At 40.7% G+C, this 23,512-nt stretch overlaps 1 protein-coding gene across 5 annotated transcripts in view; it reads left to right on the top strand.

Annotated features, from left to right (window-relative positions):
- Nucleotides 1–21,844, top strand: part of bcas1 (brain enriched myelin associated protein 1) — a 237,205-nt gene extending 215,361 nt beyond the window's left edge. For 4 of the 5 annotated variants that reach the window (XM_068048790.1, XM_068048791.1, XM_068048792.1 and 1 more), the window contains exons 10-12: nt 3,067–3,132; nt 16,877–17,158; nt 20,364–21,844. In XM_068048790.1, the coding sequence (XP_067904891.1) occupies nt 3,067–3,132; nt 16,877–17,158; nt 20,364–20,438 (423 nt within the window). In that variant the 3' untranslated portion in view covers nt 20,439–21,844. The remainder of the gene's footprint in view (nt 1–3,066; nt 3,133–16,876; nt 17,159–20,363) is intronic. The other variant, XM_068048793.1, reaches the window with a different exon arrangement.
- Nucleotides 21,845–23,512: the final 1,668 nt, after the last annotated feature.

Genomic DNA, 23,512 nt, shown 5'->3' with positions numbered 1-23,512 from the left:
CCTACTCTGAGGCTGCAGTTATGGCTGCAGCAGATGGCAGATTTCAGTGAGGGCATCCTTGGTGACACGGAGGCATCTGACACACTGTTCCTTGCTGAGGTTCAGGTAAGAGAAATGTTCCCTGAACATCGTGTGCTGAAATGGTCCCCTGCTGAGAGCCCTTCTCCCCTTCCAATTGCTCCCTCTTCCAGCAGCTTGTCCTGCTCTGTGTCACCTCTGCTCATTATATCATGTTGTAGGCCAAAGGGGATAGAAAATACTGCACCCATGTTGGGAGCAAGTGGTCTATGCAGGACCCTTGAAGTCAGCACAAGTTCCTTCAGCACATGTCACACACACCCTGTAGACCTTAGCAACTTAAAACAACTCTGGAAACCACCAAACAATTTCTACAATCACAGCAACAGCCAGTTGAAATCAATCAGCAACTAAGCTGAAAGTAGTTGATAATCTCTTTGAAAAGCACTGGTTGTGGGGTCCTTCCTGCTGCTGAGCATTTGTTCAGCTGTGCGTCTTTAAGAAAAGGTGTTAACTGGAGTGTTGAGCACCAAAATGGCACTGCTGATATCAAATTAGTCATTCACCCGCTACTCTGTATACTTCCGTCAGATACTCCCCATGTGTGTGTGCGCTAATGTCTTCACCAAAACAGTCTAATGTGACCAGCTGTAGAGGTGTGCATGCTGCAGACACCATTTTGGAGGCAATATGGCACTCATAGCACCAAAAAAAGCGGCCGCTACCCATCTGAATTATGCAGCCACTTTAACTGTGGCTGCTAGATTACATTGTCAGTGAAACTGGACCCCTTTTGAAACTGAGCAACAACACACATTTGGAGGCACATATTCAATTATAATTCTGACAAAGAAATGAGACGTTAATAATAGGACCATAGAATTTTACGGTATATAAGGAGGCCATTCAACCCATTGTGCCAGCTCTTGGCTAGAGCAATCCAAAACTAATGTCACTGCCCTGCTGTCTCCTCATAACCGTATATCTTTCATGCTTTGAAATGTTCATTCATTCTTTCCTAAAAGAGATGCAATGGTCTTTGCGTCAACTACTCTGTATTTGAATCACTAGGTCTCTTTGTTCTTCCCCTCTTCAGTATATTTTCATTGGTTTTATACTCATGTTCTTTGTTTTACCTCCCAAAGTGCATTACTGCACATTTCTTCACAATACACTGTACCTGCCATCTGTCTATCTAATCTGCCAACCTGTTTATTTCCTTCTGAAGTCATTTGCAGTCCACCTCAATGTTTGCTAAAATTCCTTCTGTTGTGTCATCAGTAAATTTAAAATTTGTACTGCCTAGTCCAAATCATTTATAATGACCAAAAACAAAAGCGGGTTCAGCACTGATCCCTGGAGTAAACCACTTCCATCTATGCAAATAAATGAGACTTTTGCATGCTGGAAATTGTTTAATGTTTCCCAAGGCTTTTGTTTATATTCAGGAAGCTTTTGTGGAATTGTCGAGATTATCCAAATGACTAATTGTTGAAAAACGTAATTTTGCAAATTTATAAAGGATTTATGAATAAAGGTCTTTAACAGCAGCTGTATACTTTTTAAAATAATTTATTTAATTCTACTAGTCATCAGGGAACATTCTTCATTTTACAAATACTGATTGTTAGAAGCAATATTGACTGAAAGCGTGATGGTTGTAATGCAGTAATCAGTTACAGATATCCACTGTTATTTCATTAGAAACACTCATGAGTTATGACCTTAGTAGAATGTAGCTAGTACATCACAATACCATGTGGCACAAATTAAGTCATGTTCCAATTTAGACCAGAAATTTGCCTTACTGATGTAGACACACTTTTTACGAATGTAATATGCAGCAGGCACACTTCTAATTAGGCAGTGCAAAAGACTTAATTTTATACTAAACTAATAATTAACTATATAACAAAAATGGCAAATGGGACTAGGAAACATTAAAAGTAGATTAATTTGAGTTGGGAGCTTGCCTCTGGCATTCTCCCAAACCCTTAATGAAAGACACTATGAAAAAAGATTCTGTCCACCACGGATCCCAACTCCTGATCATGATCTCCACTGGAAGGCACAAGAGTGCACATCAGATTAGCTCAGGACAGGAGCAGATTCAGGTATATCACCCTCCATTTTGGAAGAACCAAATAGCCTCCAACATCGAGAATGGCAAATGAAGCAGAGGCACTCAGGAGTTACCAGTAAATAGCCCCAAACCATAACCCAGTAGGAAGAAAATTCAAGAAAAAAATTACAAGCAAAGTGACGTCTCTTGATAAAGTTGAAAACCATTTTGTAATTTAGTAAAATGCTCGCAAAAATGATTGCATTAAGCACTTAACAAAGTACTGATCCATGTTGTGATTCTCTTTTATGAAAATGTATCTCTTAATGCATTTCTTATTAAATCTCTTAAAAAGTTGGCCATAATATTGGAGGCTATTGTAGCATCACATCCTTCTTCTATTGATTGTAAAGATAGGTAAGATCAATCAGGACCTGAAAAAAAATGTAGGCCAGAGTTTTTAGCTTTTGTGCTTGCCAACCTGTGCTTTCCCATTCTTAAAGTGAATGATGGGTTGGCAGTAACAGAGGCAAAATTAAAAGGAAAAACTGCAAATGCTGAAAATCTGAAATAAGAACATAAAATTCTGATGAAAAGTATACAAACAAGATATCATAACCTGTCTTTGTAGTTGCTTACTGACCTTCTGTGCAATTTCTGCATTTTTGGTTTTAATTTTTCCAAAAAGACATTCTTCATGTTAATTTTTTTTAAATCCTCCTTTTATCTGTTGTTTATGCTAGTTTGCAGTAATTCATACGATTTCCAGAAGCTCTTCCATTTCTTCACATCATACAGAAACCCATTCTCATGGGAAGAAGATAAAATTTGATGAACACTGGTTTGCTTCTGCTGCTGATCCTGAACTCACTGGCAAAATTGAGACATACATCGAAAAAATATTAAGAAACTGGATGCATGTCCCAGTTAAAGGTCAATTCATTATTTCTTCATAAAGTAATGGCAGGTTGTATCTATGATTGCAGTCAGTCAAAGAGGATGAGAAACATGCTGATTCTGTGGATTCATTTGCAAAAGATTCTGAAGGAAAGGTAAGTGTCTTTTTAACACGTAATTTGTCATAATATACAGAGCACAATTTATTAAAGTACTAATGGATCTCCCATGGATTTTTGGAAAAACAAGTTGTCCTGAATGCACGAATGACACTATTGGTACGGATATGGGGTTGAAGTATGGGGTTGAAGGTGATTTAGAGCTTTGGATCAGAAATTGGCTAGCTGAAAGAAGACAGAGGATGGTGGTTGATGGCAAATGTTCATCCTGGAGTTTAGTCACTAGTGGTGTACCGCAAGGATCTGTTTTGGGGCCACTGCTGTTTGTCATTTTTATAAATGACCTGGATGAGGGTGTAGAAGGGTGGGTTAGTAAATTTGCGGATGACGCGAAGGTCGGTGGAGTTGTGGATAGTGCCAAAGGATGTTGTAGGGTACAGAGGGACATAGATAGGCTGCAGAGCTGGGCTGAGAGATGGCAAATGGAGTTTAATGCTGAAAAGTGTGAGGTGATTCACTTTGGAAGGAGTAACAGGAATGCAGAGTACTGGGATAATGGGAAGATTCTTGGTAGTGTAGATGAACAGAGAGATCTTGGTGTCCAGGTACATAAATCCCTGAAAGTTGCTACCCAGGTTAATAGGGCTGTTAAGAAGGCATATGGTGTGTTAGCTTTTATTAGTAGGGGGATCGAGTTTCGGAGCCACGAGGTCATGCTGCAGCTGTACAAAACTCTGGTGAGGCCGCACCTGGAGTATTGCGTGCAGTTCTGGTCACCGCATTATAGGAAGGATGTGGAAGCTTTGGAAAGGGTGCAGAGGAGATTTACTAGGATGTTGCCTGGTATGGAGGGAAGGTCTTACGAGGAAAGGCTGAGGGACTTGAGGTTGTTTTCGTTGGAGAGAAGGAGGAGGAGAGGTGACTTAATAGAGACATATAAGATAATCAGAGGGTTAGATAGGGTGGCTAGTGAGAGTCTTTTTCCTCGGATGGTGATGGCAAACACGAGGGGACATAGCTTTAAGTTGAGGGGTGATAGATATAGGACAGATGTTAGAGGTAGTTTCTTTACTCAGAGAGTAGAAGGGGCGTGGAACGCCCTGCCTGCAACAGTAGTAGACTCGCCAACTTTAAGGGCATTTAAGTGGTCATTGGATAGACATATGGATGAAAATGGAATAGTGTAGGTCAGATGGTTTCACAGGTCGGTGCAACATCGAGGGCCGAAGGGCCTGTACTGCGCTGTAATGTTCTAATTCTAATTCTAATATGGAGGTTTGTGGCTTGTGAGGCTCCATCCAGTGGTAGAAATGTGAAGGGAGTCAGCAGAACACCCTGCAGTTTTGATCTCCAAAGAGAGAACAACCCACGTTGGCAGGCTGCCAAAGGTAGTCAGGAAAGATTAAGAAACTATGGCAGGAAAATAATTTTAGAAAGAATTCAGAGGAAATGGGAAGCCCCAGAAAGTGAGAAATAGGTCCCATGAGGTGGGGGAGATGGCAGAATAGAATTGATCTGTCAGAGAAAGTGCTCAGAAAAGTTTCATGAGTAATTTACTAAAGCATGAGTCAATCTTATTTGGCATTACGTGGGAGTTAAGACCAAGTGGAATCTTCAATGGAAGCAGGATAATTTGGTTGTGGGGTAATAGGACCAGAGCTCACGGACATAATGCAATCCTCCTTTCAAAGTCACACATTCTGTCCTTGTTTTTATATCTCCATTATAAATTCCTTTGTCCATACTTATAATAGAACCCCTTCAATTGCAGGAGGAGGTAATTACAGTGTGACAAGTTTACATTGACAGTTTGCATTATAAATGTCAATTCTGTGATTATGTAAAGTTGACAGTGATTTTTTATTTTATTCTTGGGATTTGGGTCATGTGGATGAGGCCACATTTATTGTCCAGCCCTAGTTACTGCACACTGTATTGCCACTACACACTGAACATTGTACTGTCACTGTTACTGCACAGTATGTTCCTTCCCCGATGCCTTCCCCATCACTCAACATGACAGGTGGGAGAGATTCGTGGTTTGGGAGGGAGCGCGGTTAAACTGTCAAATCTGCAAAACATGACTCTAACCCACAGCACGCAGCCTTGTTGCCGTTTAATGGCAACAAATATAAAGATATCTGAGCATCCGTGTCTTATCAGGGAGGGGAGTCTCTGTATTAGCATATGTAAAGTGGGTTTCCACAGCGTAGTTGGGAGTCCGGTTTAAAGTTCAATGCTGTTGTGCAGGTTTCTCGGGGATCGGAAAGACGGCAGTGAAAGGGAGGCGGGAGCTGCCTTTTCCAGTACTCCCTTGTTGACAAAGCCTTCATCCAAAAGGCCGGCTCGAGTCTGCAAATGAAACCCGACCCGAGCCCGTCAGAACCACATCTGACCCGAGCTCAACTCGGCCCGAGCCCTTCCATTTTTTCCCCCGCTCGACCCAACCCGACCTGACCCGACCTGAATCAGTTAACCTACTGATTCACTTTGTTGCTATCTGCACAAGCTTAAAAAAACTGTAACTAAACAACCTTTCAAGTCCAAAAAGTACATTAACATTGGAGCCACGTATCGGAGGTGGTGATAGAGTGTGTCCGACTCAGCCCGACACGAGCCCGAATGCCGGACCTGGAAGTGCGATCCGACCCAAACCCGACACATGTCATCGGGTCCCATCGGGTCCGAGTCGGGTGGCTGGCCTTTACTTTGGCCTCCCTCTCCCATGATTGCAGTCTCTGTGATCCTCTCCCGATTGCTGACTTCCCCCCATGCACTCCATGATGTTCTCTCTCTTAATCCTGCTGTAATGTCCCAGCTTTCCACTCCCACACCCCAAGCTTCAATGGCTGACAATCCGTCCCCCCATCAAGCCACGATGGCCAACATTCCCCATCTCTCACTACATTGGACATCCCTCCCTCCTCCTCCCCTCGCCATGATAGCCGACCTTCCCTAACCCATTCCCAGCACAATAGCCAATGTTTCCATCACCCTGCCATGACAGCTGATCACCCCCCGCCCCCCCCCCCCCCCACCTCCATGACCAGGGACTGTCCACAAGGGTGCCCGGCTGCAGCCTTTGGTTTGCTTTCCCAGCTGCCGGGCCAGGCCATCTATTCAGCCAGCTGCTGAGTGAGAAACAAATCTTTAAAATGCTATATAAGTTTCAGATGGACATCTGCATCCCCAGCCTTGCCAGGTACTTCAGCTGCTTTCAACCTTCCCCAGACCCTCCCAGCTGCCCCTTAAATATCGGGGCCCTTCGTAGATCGCTATGTGTTGTGGTTTAGGCAAAGCAAACAAAAAAACTGCCCTACTGCGAGTGCCTGGAACTGCTCTATTAATCTACCCCAATATATTTTGATATTTTACAGTGCCTACTGCAGGTAAAAGCTATCTACTATGTGGTGTAGATTTTTTTTTTACCTTTGCGCATTATGTTCCTAGAGGTGCTCAAGATATGGAGAGTTGTCATCAGCCTAGTTTCAAGACACCACTTGATATCATTGTAAAACACCATTGAAAAAAAGAAAGACTTGCATTTGTACAGTGCTTTTCACACTCATCAGACATCTCAAAGCGCATAACAGCCAATGAAGTACTTTTAAAGTGTAGTCATTGTTGTAATGTAGGGAACGCAGCAGCCAATTTGCATACAGTAAACTCCCACAGAGAGCACTGTGATAATGACCAATCTGTTTTATTGCTGCTGATTGACGGATAAATATTGGTCAGGACACCAGAGAGAACTCCCCTGCTCTTCTTTGAAATATTGCTCCCTCAGTGTTGCACTGTCAGTCTTGATTTTTGCACTCAAGCCCCTCAAGTGGGACTTGAACCCAGAGTCTTGTGACTCAGAGGCAAGAGTGCTACCAACTGAGCCATGGCTAAAACACATATATAATTTGAAAAGCCAATGTTCCAGATTATCCACCTCATTCTTTTTTTTCCAAAATTGTGCAATGTTGATATTTTTTCATATTCTCTTCAAATTGCCAAACTAGTATTAATTGAGCTAACCGTGATCCCGTCTGAATACTTCGTCCATTTTAAAGATAGTGTAGAAAATGATTCCTTGATGGTTAGTAAAGCCTGTGTGTAATTGAGCCATATGGACCAGAAGGCCTCACATTTGGTTCCTTGTCTTGTGCAGAGTTAGCTGACATCGGCCGGGCAGCTGTAGAGCGTGGATTGGGGAGGAGAAAATTGATCAGGATTTGTGTTTCTGATTGCTATTTTAACAATATCCACTGGAAAAGTGTATGTGTGTGTCTGTGCATGAATATGCATGTATGGGCTTTAGCTGGACAGGATCAGGCTCAACTTTGGTGGTCAAACAGTCTGTTCAGGCACACATATAAAAACTAGCCATTTAGACAAGTATTGGAAGCTACTGCTCCCAATGGAGAAAAACCCCAGCAAGGAGTCAGCACCTTCAGGAAAGAAAGGAAGGCGGAGCATCTCTTCTGTAAATTGTCAATCTCAAACTTTAGAAAATAGAATTACTGAAATATAATTTTAAATCTCAAAGAACATTCCTAAACTCGTAAAGGTTCTTTGGACAGGATTTAAACTTGCTCAAAACCCATCCACTTGCACAGAGCTAAAATCAGGCTCTGAATATAAATTTTAAAGTTGTAAGCTGGTAATTTTTCCAATTGCTGTTGTAGTTGACATTTTTAAAAGTTGTCCTAAGGAATGTCCAGGTTAAGGGTCTACCATGGTCTTTCCCTCACGTACGCATAGAAAATTACATCTGTGGTTAATTTTTTAAAAAAAATTCTGAGTGTGTTTGTTTCCCAAAAGAGAAGGCACCATGCAGTGTCTGGCTTCCCAGTCAGGGGCACCGCCAGTTTTTCTCACTTACAATTGGCTCTGGGCACCCCCTCTTACTCATTGCTTTCAATGGAGAAATCAGAGCTACTAAGAACCATAAGCTGAGCAACACTGTGCAATAGTAACACAAGTGACGGTCAAATAGAGAAGGTAATACTGCTTGGAAATGTTTTAATTTAATTAATTTAAATTAAATTATGGGTATATTTTGCCCATTAAAAGGAGAATGCCATTTACCTGCACAGTTTTCCTTAATGGTTACTTACAGAATTTTTTTTTTGCCTTTTCAGTAACCATAAGAAATATCTTGCATGAGAACTACCGTTATTATTCGTATCTAACAATCGTGGTTTTGTTTCTGCAGTGATTTCATTCAGTAATTTTACAGGCAAAAGATGTGTTGGCACCACTTTACTCATAGTGCCTTACATCATTGATATTAATATAAAGGACCTTTGTAGCTAATTCTGTGGCTGAAGAAGCAACAGAGGGTTCATCTATGCATGATGTCACTGCATATCAGTAGACATTGTAGCTCCAGACTATGCTAGCATTTTATTTAGATTAAAATAATACGAGGCTTTGGATTGTTTGCAGTAGGGGAAAGATAGCAAGAATTGTAAGGTTAATAAGACCATAAAAAAGCAAACCAAGCACCAGGTTTATTTCTAGAGGGATAGAGTTGAAAAGTAGAGAAGTTATGCTAAATTTGTATTGACCCTTGGTTAGATCACACTTGATTTACTGCCATATTATAAAAAGAATATAGAGGCACTGAAGAGGGTGCAAAAAAGATTTCCAAGGATGATACCAGAAATGCAAGGTTATACCTATCAGGAAAGGATGACAGGCTGGCTCTTTTTCCTGTTGAAGAGAGAAAACTGAGGGGTCCTATTAGTGGTCTTCAAAATTATGAAAGGATTTGATTGAATAGACACAAGAGAGAGTGTTTCCACTTGTGGGGAAGAGCAAAGCTAGAGTCCATCAATATAAGATAGTCACCAAGAACTCAAGTAGGGAATTCAGAAGAAACTTCTTCACCCTGTGTAGTGAAAATCTGGAACTCACTAGCATAGGGAGTGGTTGAGGTGAATAGTATAAATGCATTTAAGAGGAGGCTAGATAAGCATATGAGGGAGAAGGGAACAGAGAGTTATGCTGATAGAGTTAGATGAGGATGGATGGGAGAAGATTCAAGTGGAGCATAATTGCGAACATGGTCTGGTTGGACCGAATGGCCTGTTGCTGTGCTGTATATTCTTTGTGATTCTGTCTGATTAACTGGACTGTTAAAGGTTGGGGAAATGTCAGATCTCCTTATGATGAAAAGGGTTTGGAGCCAGAACATTATAATAGGCTTCAGGAGTTGTCCCATACCACCAAATGCAACTAAATGGACTACAAACGGAAAAAATAAATATGAGGTGTGCTTTCTACAAGTACTTAAAAAGACCATTGCAGAGCATTATTCCAGAGTTTCCTTAAAGTCTAGCTAACAGACTCAATGCCATTTTATGCTCAGTGCTTAAATTGTCTGTGATGCAATGCCTTGAACAGAATTGTGCAACCAGATAATGGTCTTTGAAGAAGGGATGACTCGATGTAAAATATTTAACTTCTAAACTAGGCAGCTTCAGTTGCCAGAAAATAAATGTTTTTGAATGCAAGGAGTTACCTAAATAGAGATGGTCAGAATCAGCTATGCACTTGACGTCAGATATTGGGACATTTTTTGTGTTCTTTGAAATTGTTTTTTGCTTGCTGCTGAATTGTGTATTGAAAAGAGATTTGTAGAGAAGGTGTGTGTAAAGTTTCAGTCAACAGTAAATCACTTTGTAATTTCTTACATAGCTTCAAGGATACAATTGTGTAATTGCATCTAATCTAATTGCAACTGCACTGGGCATTTGGAGGATCTCTGCTGAATATTGTAAGGGTTCTGTTATTCTGGGATTTGCTAACATTCAATGATTACCAGATACACCAGAAAATTCCAGAAGATAGTGGCATACATTGCAGGGATTTTTCCTCATTACTTGTGGAGAAATTGTTGGCTATTGCAAATACGTGTATTACAATCTGTTGCTAAATTGTCTTATTAAAGGTTAATTTGTTTACTAATTCCTGTCTCTTCCTAGATCCTGAGGCTCTGCTTCTTCAGCTCCTACTCCCAGTTCATGCTGGTACTCTCTCCCTCTTCCCCGAACTCACTCTGACACTTTTCTACCCTTCTACCCACTTCACACTTGTACTGTTCTCTAGCTCATGCTGACATTTGCTTCCCCTACCCTCCACTTCATATTGGCTTTCATCACCTTCTTCTTTGCCCCCCCATCCCTCTGCCCACTTCACGTATTTAAGTCTTCCAAATTTGTCCCTGTGACGGAAACCACACCTGCCAAAATGAGACATATTAATTTTGTCATATGGAACATTATTTTGAACTGTTACTGGACCTGAAATAACTTGTTTAAAAAGACTACAACAGTGGCTGAAAACATGGCTGCACATTTGCATTCTAAAAGACTGTTGCATGAAGAAGACAATGGGAGTATTCCCTGATGCAATTAGCCAGATGGATTTTTGTCATTGGTGATGATCAAGAGACATTGAGGGTCATTGAGCCAACATTCCACCCATCCCCCTCACTGAGAGTGTCTCATAAGCTTGAAGGATTCCACAAACCTCACAGGAGAGGCTGTTCCAAATAAGGAGCTAGTCACATGACTAGCCTGCTGGCCAATCTGAAGTTAATTGAATTGTGCTCACAGAACAGTTTTGGAATAGACAGCAAGTGAACTTCAAGAAGAGAGCACCTCTCTCTCTCTCTCTCATGCAAAGTTTCAGGGACCCATGGAAGTAACTCAAGCCTCAAGACAGAAGACCAGCGAAACAAGTTTTAAAGTGTGCACAGGGCCCCAACGAGAACCGCAAGACTGAACTTCAGTCAAAGTCTTTACATCCAATACAAAACCAGTAACTCAACTGCAGCTATTACTTCAAACTTTTCCTCTTCTTTCTCCTCCTCTGTCTCTATTTGTTTGTGTGTTTATCACATATGCATACTAGCGTGGGCGTGTCATGTATTTTTTAGTACTTTTAACTGAATTAGAGTTTTAAGGTTAATAAACTTACGCCTTACTTGATTTGAGAAAGCTGTCTGGTTGATTTCTTTGCCATCACAATTAGAGAGCAGTGAGCAAGGACTCACTGAGAGGGAAGCTAATACACAGTGTTTTAAAAGTTAAACCCTGTTACAGCCAAAATAGGAAAAGGCCAAGAGGGGAGTCCTAGACCCATGCCTCACCTGGTCTTAACATCCTCACCAGCACTTAAGGCTCCTAATGGATGGCACTGTTGGGAAAGCAGCTGGTGATGATGTATGTGGGAATTCCAGATCTCTCAAATTACCATTAGCTCAACATTTCCCAGCTACAGTGTACTGCAGAGGTTTCACTCATGGAGCAGCAGCAGAACTAGTTAAGAGGATGGATGAGTCAAGGAATGGAGCAGGATGATTTCTAGGGGTATAATTTTCACAATATAGGCACAATTTTGCTAATTAGAACCATAGAAAAATTACAGCACAGAATGAGACCATTCAGCCCATCGTGTCTGTGCCAGCCGAGAAAACTAGCCACCAAATCTAATCCCACCTTCCAGCACCTGGTCAGTAGCCTTGCCGGTTACAGTACTTCAGGTGCATGTCCAGGTATCTTTTAAAAGAATTGAGGGTGTTCTGCCTCCACCGCCATTCCTGGCAGTGAATTCCAGACACCCACCACCCTATGGGTGAAAAAGTTTTTCCTCATGTCCCCTCTAATCCTTCTATCAATCACCTTAAATCTCTGCCCCCTGGTAATTGGCCTCTCCATTAGGGGAAACAATCCTTCCTGTCTACTCTATCTAGACCCCTCATAATTCTTTACACCTCTATCAAGTCACCCCTCAGCCTTCTCTGCTCCAAGGAAAACAACCCTCGTGATCCAATCATTTTTCATAGCTGCAACTTTTGAGCCCTGGCAACATTCTTGTAAATCTCCTCTGTGCTCTCTCCAGAGCAATTATTTCATTTCTGTAGTGTTGTGACCAGAACTGTATGCAATACTCCAACTGTGGCCTCACCAGCATTTTATACAGTTCAGCATTACATCCCTGCTTTTGAATTCTATACCTCAGCCAATAAAGGAAAGCATTCCATATGCCCTCTTCACCACTCTATCTACCTGTCTTGACACCTTCAGTGACCTGTGGACATGCACTTCTACCCCTCTCAATATCCTCCCATTTATTGTGTATTCCCTCGCTTTATTTGCCTTTCCCAAATGCATTACCTCACACTTATCTGGATTGAATTCCATTTGCCACTTTTCCACCCACTCAACAAACCATTGATATAATTCTGAAGTCTACGGCTATCCTCTTCACTATCAACCAGCCGGCCAATTTTTGGGTCATCAGCAAATTTCCCAATCATGTTTCCCACATTTAAGTCCAAATCATTAATATATACCAGAAACAGCAAGGGATCCAACACTGAGCCCTGTGGAACACCATTGGAAACAACTTTCCATTCACAAAAACATCCGTCGACTACTACCCTTTGTTTCCTGGCCCTGAGCCAATTCTGGATCCAACCTGCCACATTTCCCTGTATCCCATGGGCTTTCATTTTACTGACCAGTCTGCCATGTGGGACCTTGTCAAATGCCTTACTAAAATCCATGCAGACTACATCCACTGCACTACCCTCATCAATCCTTCTTGTTACCTCCTCAAAAAACTCAATTACGTTAGTAAGACATGACCTTCCCTTAACAAATCCATGCTGACTATCCCTGATTAATCCGTGCCTTTCTAAGTGGCAGTTTATCCTGTCCCTCAGAATAGATTCCAACAATTTACCCACCACCGAGGTCAGACTGACTGGCCTGTAATTATTTGGCCTATCCCTCACACCCTTTTTAAACAATGGTACAACATTCGCTGACCTTCAGTCATCTGGTACCTCTCCTGTATTTAGTGAGGATTTAAAGATGATCCTCCGTGCATCCGCTATTTCCTCCCTGGCTTCCTTTAACAACCTGGGATGCAATCCATCTGGTCCTGCCGATTTATCCACTTTCAAGGATGTCAGACCCTCTAGTACTTCCTCTTTCATTATGCTTATCAGATCTAATATTTCACACTCCTCTTCTTTAACTACAACGTCTACATCAACCCTCTCCTTTGTGAAGACAGAGACAAAAAACTCATTAAGAACCCTGCCCACATCTTCTGCATCCACGCATAAGTTCCCTTGTACATCTCTGATAGGCCCGACCCTTTCCTTCGTTATCTTCCTGCTCTTAATGAACTGATAAAATATCTTTGGGTTTTCCTCGATTTTACCTGCCAATAACTTTTCATGCCCTCTCTTTGCTTTTCTAATTTCCTTTTTTACTTCACCCCTGCACTTTCCTTACCCCTCTAGGCTTTCTAAAATGTTAAGATTTTTGTGATCATCATAAGCTTTCTTTTTCTGCTTTAACTTACCCTGTAAGCTTCTAGATAAGCAGGGGGCTCTAGATTTGGCAGTACCACCCTTTTTCTTTGTGGGGTCATGTCTACACTGTGCCTATAGTATCTCGCTTTTGAATGCCTCTTACTGGTTTGCCACTGATTTTCCTCAAGTAGCTGTATCCAATCCACTTCACCAGGTCATCTCTCAGTTGCTTAAAATTTGCCTTCCCCCCCATCCCCCCCCCACCCAATTTAGAACTTTTACTCCTGTTTTATCTTTGTCCTTTTCCATGATTATGCTAAAACTATTATGGTCACTATCTCCAAAACGGTCACCCACTGTTACTTCCTCCACTTGTCAGCTTCATTACTGAAGACTAAATCTAGAATTGCACCCCCTCTTGTTGCAATAAAAATAAAGCTTTGATTTTTCAGCTAACCATTTGCAGTGAAACATGGCAATAGGATTGTTTAGTACAGAAGTCCAAATCTGGCATGCAAGTTCAAGTGATTCAGCATGTCATGTACTTCAGTAATATGTGGAAAGAAATAAGACATTTTTAAAAGTCTGATAAAATAAGAATACCACTTCCATTATAAAATGTATTATGCATCCTGCTTCCATGGACTGTTCAGTGGTCAACTCCCCATAAAGTAATTGTTCCCTTCTTATTCCTAAATTCAGTTTTTGCTTCAGATTAATTCTCCTTTTTATTCTGCTCTAACCCTCCTGAATATTATGTAACTAGCAATGTTTAGCACCCATTTGTGCCCAAGCCTAGGCCACATGACCATATGACTATACGAATTAGGAGCAGAAATAGCCCATTCAGCCCCTCAAGCCTGCTGCGCCATTCAATAAGATCATGTCTGATCTGTTTTTGACTCGAATTCCACACTCTCATCTACCCCCCGATAATCTTTGATTCCCTTGCCTAACAAGAATCTATCTACCTCCGCCTTAAAGATATTCAATGATCCCGCCTCCACTACCTTCTGAGGCAGAGAATTTCAAAGTCGCACAACCCTCTGAGAGAAAAAATTTCTCCTCATCTCTGTCCTAAAAGGACGACCCCTAATTTGAAAACAGTGCCCCCGAGTTCTGGACTCACCCACAAGAGGAAATATCCTTTCCAGATCCACCTTGTCAAGTTCGTTCAGGATCTTATATACTTCAATCAAGTCTCCCCTCACTCTTCTAAGCTCCAGTGAAAACAAGCCCAGTCTGTCCAACCTTTCCTCATAAGACAACCCGCTCATTCCAGGTATCAATCTAGTAAACCTCCTGTGAACCACCTCCAATGCATTTACATCCTTCCTTGAAAAAGGAGACCAAAACTGCACACAGTATTCGAGATGTAGTCTCACCAATGCCCTGTATAATTGAAGCATAACATCCTTACTTTTATTTTCAATTTCTCTTATAATAAAGGAGAGCATTCTATTAGCTTTATTACTTGCTGTACCTGCATACTAACCTTTTGTGACTCATGCACTAGAACACCTAGTTCCCTCGGCACCTCGGAATTCTGCAGTCATTCTCCATGTAAGTAATACTCTGCTTTTTTTATTCTTCCTGCCAAAGTGAACAACTTCACATTTTCCCACATTATACTTCATCTGCCAGATTTCTGCCCACTCACTCAACCTATCTAAATTGGTCTGCAAGCTCCTTATGTCCTCTTCACAACATACGTTCCTACCTATCTTTGCGTCATCTGCAAATTTAGCTACCATGCCATCGCTCCCCTCATCTAAGCCATTGATATAAATTGTCAAAAGTTGAAGCCCCAGCACAGACCCATACGGGACTCCACTTGTCACATCCTGCCATTCAGGAAAGGACTAATTTCTGCGTGCTCTCTGTTTTCTGCTAGCCAGCCAATCTTCTATCCATGCTAATATGTTACCCCCAACACCATGAGCTCCTACTTTGCACAATAATCTTTTATGTGGCACCTTATCAAATGCCTTCTGGAGATCCAAGTACAGTACGTCAACAAGCTCCCCTTTATCCACAGCGCATTTTACTCCTCAAAGAACTCAGCCACTTTCGCGTCTCTGTTAATGCCATTATATCATACCCAAACACACATTGGACTGAATTTTGTTGAGCTCCCAACATCTGGCTCCATGGTGGTGGTGGGCCAGAAGATCACACTGGCAGCGGCCCGCCACGGAGCCTGACGCCGGGATTGCCGGGCCCTATCTTCCCAGCGGCGGCGAGGCTCCGTAGTGGCCCCCCTTCCCACCGCTCGGTGATGGGACCCAATTTTAAATATTTAAATAAAGAATTGGCAAAATTTACATACTTTTCACCATGATCTTGCCAGCTGTCCATTTTCTTCCTTGCAAATGCTGGCATTCATGCGCCTTCACTTTCCCGTCCAGGGAAAGCTGGTGCTACCGAGGGGTGAAGTGGGGACTTAGGAGTTTTAGTGAAGTGGGGGCGGGGGTCAACTCTGCATTTCTAATGTGGGGGTATGAAGGGATGACCTCTGCACTTTGTGCAGGGGGAAGATCACATATTAAATATAAGTGTTTGGGGCGGGGGGGGGCAGGGAGTAATGGGGTGGCCATTTATTTTCTTTGTATTGCCTACCATTCTCCCCACCTCACCGGGGCCTGCAAGACTGGCCCTGGAGACCCTGCCACACTTACCTGGGGTCCAGCTCTGGGCCTGGTCCCAGGCCTGCTCCCAGTGGCACGACCGATACTACTGAGCTGCCAGCCCTCTGATTGGCTGTAGCGCTTGGAGGCAGGATCCCCATCCTTAATAGGACCCCGGCGCCAGGCAATTAAGTGCCCAAGCGCAGTTGAATTGCACCGGGGGCTCCAGAAGGCTGAGGCAGGTTTCCCCTCACCTTTTCGAGCAGACGCCAGGTCTCCCATCGGCTACGTTAAATTCAGTCCACGGGTCTCTAGTTCACTGATTTAATTCAGATTTCTTAATGTATTTATACACCTAAAACAACCTGCCTTGTCTGTCTGGCAATCTTATTCTCTTTAACCCTACCATTTCCTGATCTGTTTTCATATTACCTTACTGTTTCTCCCTCTAATCTTTCCAGCATCCTAATTCCTTTAAATTTCCTTTATGCTTCCTTGTCTTGTTTTCCATTCTACCCTATCATATTAGGTTAAAATCCCAGCTACTAGTTACTCTCGCAGCAAGGACATTGGTCCCAACTCTATTCAGGTGAAGGCCATCCATGCTGTACCAGAATTGCTCCCAGTGTTCCAGAAATCTGAACCCTTCCATTCTGCACCATCTCTCCAGCCATATATTTGCCTCTTTACTGCTATTACAACAGCAACTCCATGGCATGCTTTCTGTCTCAGTTCACAGAAACTTTAAAAACCAATATGAATCAGTTTATAGTGAGAAGTTTTCAAGTCACTATTTTAGATTCTGACAATATTACTTTATCTTTTTCAGGACTCAGGCTTGGCAGATGACCCAGCGAAGAAAGGACCCGAGATTACAGAAAATTCAGTGCAACCAGCAAAGAAAGGCAAAGACAACTCGAAACAGAAAAAGACAGCACCAGAGGGCAATCAAGAAGAACCTCAGAAAACAAAATCTGTGGAAGCCCTTCCTCCCACAGAGCAGCCAAACACCATTTTGGTGCCAATACCAAATGGAAATAATATCAAAACCAAAGAAACTCCTAAGAAACTCGAAAAGAAGCAAACATTTGGGTTGTTCATAAAACAATTGGTATGTTAAAGAACTTTCCAAGTCTTTTCCAACTTAAACATTTCGAAACCAAATTAAATAAATTTCTCTCATTTGATATTTTTTGTGGAGTTTGAAGGTTTTGTCAAACCATAATGATAGGTTTGGCCCTATTCTTTGCTGTTTTATCCTTTCCATCTTTGCCATGTTTGCTTTTATATGGTTTATCCAGCTGGCTTGATGAAAGAAATGTAGCGTCAGCAAAACTTTACAAGAATTCTAACCTTCTACATGAAAGACTGTTTAGCAGTAAAAGCTCATGAATATATAATTGGTAAATTCAAATAGCAATCACTAGTAGGGATTCAGACTTACAAACAACACAATTTACTGCTGTGATTGGAAAAAGAGACATGGTTTCTCTTTGATTCATGCTTTTAGTTCTTTTTCTTTGGTTCATCTAAGTTTCCCAAGCTGTAGTCCTCGAGGCGGCCAACATCCCCAGCTTATACACACTACTGAGTCAGCGGCGCGTGAGATAGCTTGGCCATGTGAGCCGCATGGAAGATGGCAGGATCCCCAAAGACACATTGTACAGCGAGCTCGCCACTAGTATCAGACCCATCGGCCGTCCATGTCTCCGCTTTAAAGACGTCTGCAAACGCGACATGAAATCCTGTGACATTGATCACAAGTCGTGGGAGTCAGTTGCCAGCGTTCGCCAGAGCTGGCGGACAGCCATAAAGGCGGGGCTAAAGTGTGGCAAGTCGAAGAGACTTAGCAGTTGGCAGGAAAAAAGACAGAGGCGCAAGGGAAGAGCCAACTGTGTAACAGCCCCGACAATCAAATTTTTTTGCAGCACCTGTGGAAGAGCCTGTCACTCTAGAATTGGCCTTTATAGCCACTCCAGGCGCTGCTCCACAAACCACTGACCACCTCCAGGCGCTTACCCATTGTCTCTCAAGATAAGGAGGCCAAAGAGTGCTTGTTAGTAGACTGAGAAATCAGTACATGTTTCCAAACCCGTGCCATTGCCGCTCCAAGATTAACTCATGATTCAATGTTCTTATAAAATGTATTTGTCACCCCTACCCTGCCCCCCACCCCCGCCTCAGGCAATATGCCTTCCTAGATAGTTCCGGCTGCACTTAACATGCATAAAATTGCATTGCAGATTAAATATATAGTCACATGACTTTGCAGTAGAGTTTATCAGTGAACTTTCACACTAGTGTGACCACCAGGGTTACACTCGCTGTCTTTCCAAGCAGACCACAGTGGTTTACCTTATTTGACAAATAATCAGATTATAACTGAGTTTATAGTTAGTCCCAGAAGTGTTACTGTTGTGCATTGCATCTTTATATATAGATTAGCTGCATAATTCACAGAACACTAGTTAGATAGAAATAATACTGTAGAATTATTATCTGTTATCATTGTGTCACAATACTTCAACACTTAGATAAATCTACCTCAGCATGAACGCTGATTAACGTCCAGCTTGGATCAGTGAGCACAGCTGGTCTTGCGTTTAGATTTTCCTTCTGCTTTATATAGCAATCCCTAGTGGATATGCATCTAATGTCTGGAAAAATACACCAGATATACCAGAAGATGGAGGCTTAATGAGAAGAGAACTAAAAAATCATCTAGTGAAGGCAAGTTCCTCTTCAGTGATTACATTTGGGTTCAGACTTCACAGTGGTTCTTATGAATGACTTACATTATTTTATTAATAATCAGAAAAACTGAAGTTATTGGACAGTTTTATCTTATATCAGAGTTTATGGTTAAGACTTGCATGTTTTGAAAGTGTGTTTTTAATTTTAAAAAGTAGGTATATAAGTACAATAAAAATAGATACTTGCAACAAACATCAATTGTTTACCTTTCATGCAAGTTAACTGTAATTCTGATGTTTAAAATACAGCAGTAATATAACCTTGAAGGACATCATAGCCACTATTCATTATCATCTCAGAGGTACTCATTTGCAAAGTCTGGTCATGAGCATATCAAGAGAAGTAATGATCATGATGTCTGAACAAAATTATTGGATCCTATCACTGTTATTATCATCAATCCACATTCTTGTTCTGTATTTTTTGTTACATATTTTTAGTGTTCTGTTATGGAGTTTCCTTTTGTACTTCTCCAGCACTATTTTAAAGGTTTGATCCCCAGACGCTGGGGATTTGTTAATCTCAGCTGGGTAGCATTGCAGTCGTTTAAAAATAAACAATAATTAAAATACTTTGTTAAGTCTAAAAAGGTTTGCTAAAAATAAAATCTACACAGTTTGCTTAAAGCTCGAAGCCTTTTCAGGAAGCTGAACATATCTCAATATAGGTCATATGAAAACATAGTGCAAGCTGTGTTTTTCAATTTAGTACTACAGTTGGCCTCAGTACCTTGGGTTAGGGAGGGGAATATCAGACAAGATTTTTGTTGCTGATTACTATTGAACAGCTACCTGCTTAAAGAGCCCATGTGCAGATGGCAGATGGCAGGACTGTGATAACCTTCATGGTTGAATAGTCTGCTATGACTTAATGTAAAGGCTCACATTAAAAATAATGTCCAGTTGTGTTGAGGTACCACAGTAATTGTTAATTTGGCAGACAACTAAAAGTATTCATCATAAATTTTCTCCTGGAACAATATTGTTTTTCTTTGAAATGAACCAACTGTTCTGAATTTTTCCACAGTTCACTAACCTTGGTTGAATACTGTGGGTAGTTGCTGTTTAATCAGTGGTTCTTTTCAATCAAATATATCACTGTTATTGCTACAACAAAGAAGAAAATAAGTTAAAAGAAAGTTTGTGCTGAGTTAGCTGATCCTGAAAAGGGCTGTGGTAGAGACACTGCAGTGAACTCTTGTGTCCATGGGTTAGGGAAGGAAAAACCAATCCAGGTTCCCATTCACAATTGCCAAAGTGAGCCCACTATTGGAAGAGTGCATGTGTGAAAGGTGTGGGAGGACAAGATTAGCCTCGGTTGTGATGTACTCCACAATTAAGCAGCTCACCAGTATGCGCTGTCAATCTATTGGATGGTGGCCTATATCTTTGTACTCCAGTAAGGAAGCCTTATTTCAGGCGGGAGGGGAGAAAATTAAAAGAACATGTAAAATACAGAGTTCTTGACATACCCAGCTCGCCAATGTAAAAGTTCTAAAATCATATGTAGCTTGCTGCTGCTGTAATTGTCAATGTCTCCATCTTTATCTTTATGCTTTACAGGGAGGAAAAAAGACAGCAGATGTTGCAGTGCAAACAGATCCTGTCGTTATCTATCCTGCAGGGAAGGCAAAGTGATACTATTCCATTGGCCCTCTCATTCCAGGAAGCTTGGCAACATGCTTTACTACTTGGTGAAATCACATACTATAGACAGCTCTGACTGTCCCTCTTGCATCTGTCAACACTCAGGCCATAATTCTGATCATATTTCTAGTTAGTTGATTAGGGTACATTCAGAAGATTTCAGAACTCTTTAAAGCTACATATGGTAGATTTAGACTACATACCATTTTCTATGGATTAGATAAGTGTATTGTTAGAAATGCATAAATTCACTAAATATATTAGTAATTTCTTTTAAATTGTTTTTGTAATAACATCAGATGTTTAATATGGGGCATCATGTTGTCTCCAGTGTGTTCCAAGGCACCTAAGCTATAAGGGGTTAAAACATCATCACAAATCGGATGAGTTAAGCTAAAGTAATGCATAAATGGTGAGATATGTTGTCATCTTGGAACATATTCTGAAATGTGTCAGCAGTGGCCTAACATTGGATGACCGAAAGATGTTGGGGAATATTATAGTTTTTATATATTATATAGTAGTGAATGTGTTAGTGTCTATTAGTAATCAATACCAAGTCTTGTGATTAGATTTAGGATTATATAGGGTCTAAACATTGTTATATTAAACCAAGTTAGAGATTTAATTGGAGTGGATATCTTAAAAAGACGTCATCATCATACTAGAATGACCCACACAAAAGTAACATATTTATGTTACATCTGTACACCAGGGGGCATCCAACCCTCAATTTAAGGAAAGGAAGAGACAGCTTTTGATTGGTTTCTCATACTTTTGTTTTTAATGCATTTTATTAACTTTGCAAATGATCTGATGAAACTGCTGAATGCCAGCATTAATGATGGAAACTCTTAATTTGTTTCTGATATTTTACTGTTCAAAAGTTATAATCCTTCATGAATATTATGCCAATATTTCAGTGCTCTATATGCTTTGAAATTTAATTTATAACTTGATCAATTATGTTAGCTGACACATTAGCAGTGATAGACTTAGGATAATTACAATCTATTTAATTCGGCTTATATGCTTTAATTTTCTATATTCTATTTCATACAATTATTGCATTATTATCCATAAGTAATAAAACAATTTTTAAGTTAGTTTCTGGCTACATGAGTTCTACAATGCTGATAAAATTAAAACTTCACAAAAATAACCTTTATTTCACCATAAAGTAATTATGCTATAAAGCTTTCATCATGTGTTAATTATGCTATTAAAACACAGAGAGTTCTCTGAATTGTTGCCAGCTTATTCTGAACAGTTTGTAGGCATTGCCTTTCAGGCTATGTGTACGTTACTTCTGATTCATCTGTATACAGATCATTACTATTTAGAGCAATTAAAATTATTTTCATTGTACAAACCCCTACTTGTGCTCCTGTATTTTAATAAAGCAAGCTTTTATCTGATTTATGTTCCACCTTTTGGCAGTTCTGTTTGACATCTGTAGAATTATACCCTGCTTTATTCAGTTCACTGTTGAGATCAAGCAGTTTCTGATTTATAGCCTCAGACATTTTGTAAAGTAACTCCCCTTTACCAAGCACAATTTTGCTAACTGAAAAGTAATTTAATATATGTTGTATATTTAAGATTATATTATTAGTCCCTGTTGCACTCTTTTCCTGAAAGTACTGATTCTTGCTGGCGTAGCATTCCACAGGAATCAACAATCCTCCAGTACGTTAGTCAAGCTGCAAATTTTCATTTAAGAGCTTAAACAGTGGGTGTTGGCAACTGATTTAAATAATCGGTTTACAGCCAAATACAAGCCTTGGCTCAGCTAATGTCCGCACAGATATCCCAACAAATATCTCAGGATAATGATCAAGAGTCGAATCCTATCTGATATATTTTTCCCTCCCTAGACAAGGGATACTAAAGCGAACTGTGGCACCAATACTGATATCCTAGTTGAGATCAGCTAACTCAGCACATTCCAGGCAACAAATCCAGGAATTCTTTTGGTAGCTTTGCTTAATCTTGTTTTCTTAGAGTCTAGTTAAGGAATACTGATCTAAAACATTACAATGTTGAGTCCTTTAAGTCCTACTGTAACACTTTAGTATGAAGACTATTACAGTGGAAGAAAAGGTTCCTTTTGCTAACAAAATAATGCAAATGAGCAAACACTTTCAGAATTCAACATCAGAATAAAGATTTACAGTTAGTGTTCTATTGGGGATTTCATTAAACTTTAAACATGAAAAGATGATAAATGTCACACGTAAGCTAATAAATGACAGACTGTTGTGAAATATTGGAGTTAAATTCATTAACATTTAACATGAGTAAATGGTTTGTTTAGAATAAATGTAGGAGTTTTACTGTAGCCTGCTTCACATGAAATCCTGTTTATGATGGGGAATATGTACAGTTTGAAAACTACAAACTCCTCAAAGGGTTAATTTTGCCAGTAATGCTGTTCCTAGCACTCCCCCTGCTGGGTGGATACTAGTAGATGATGTTAAAGTAGCTAGGGTCGAAATGAATGCCATCTTTTCCTGGCCAGTTGTGCTCCTTTAAAACATCTTATTATGGAATCCATGGATAATATTTTAGAGTATCTTAGGAAATATTTGTTTTAGAGCAAGTCAAAATACGAGCAAATACTCCAAAGTACTCTGCTTGGTAAGTGGGGAAACAACATAATATACTTTTTTTTTAAAGCAAGGAATGAATGCTGATTTACTATTAGTTCCAACATTGTTCCTTCTTTTAAAGTGTCAAGCTTGGTACCCAAAAGTTTTTTAAACGAATCCCTATTTTCTAACTTTCTGTGCTGAAAATGCCAGCAGCCTTCTAGTTCGCTGAATTTTTTCCGTGCCTGGTGGGATATTGTTCGGCTATTTGACCGTGGAAGTCAAGTCTGGTCCTGTCTTCATCTGATATGTGCATACAAGTAATTTTCAGCAGGGGTCAGTGGGTAGGGATCAGAAATGAAAATGATTTTTTTCTTTCCCAAGTTCCAACACCAGTTGAGATCCTAGCAGCATTGGATCAGAATCAAACCTGAGACCTCCACAGAGGTGGAGGGGCGACATGATAGAGGTTTA

The sequence above is a fragment of the Heterodontus francisci genome, chromosome 16, assembly GCF_036365525.1.
Source record: "Heterodontus francisci isolate sHetFra1 chromosome 16, sHetFra1.hap1, whole genome shotgun sequence".
In the NCBI taxonomy this organism is placed as follows: domain Eukaryota; kingdom Metazoa; phylum Chordata; class Chondrichthyes; order Heterodontiformes; family Heterodontidae; genus Heterodontus; species Heterodontus francisci.
Note: the sequence above shows the minus strand (reverse complement) of the source record. Positions and strands in the feature narration are given on the sequence as shown.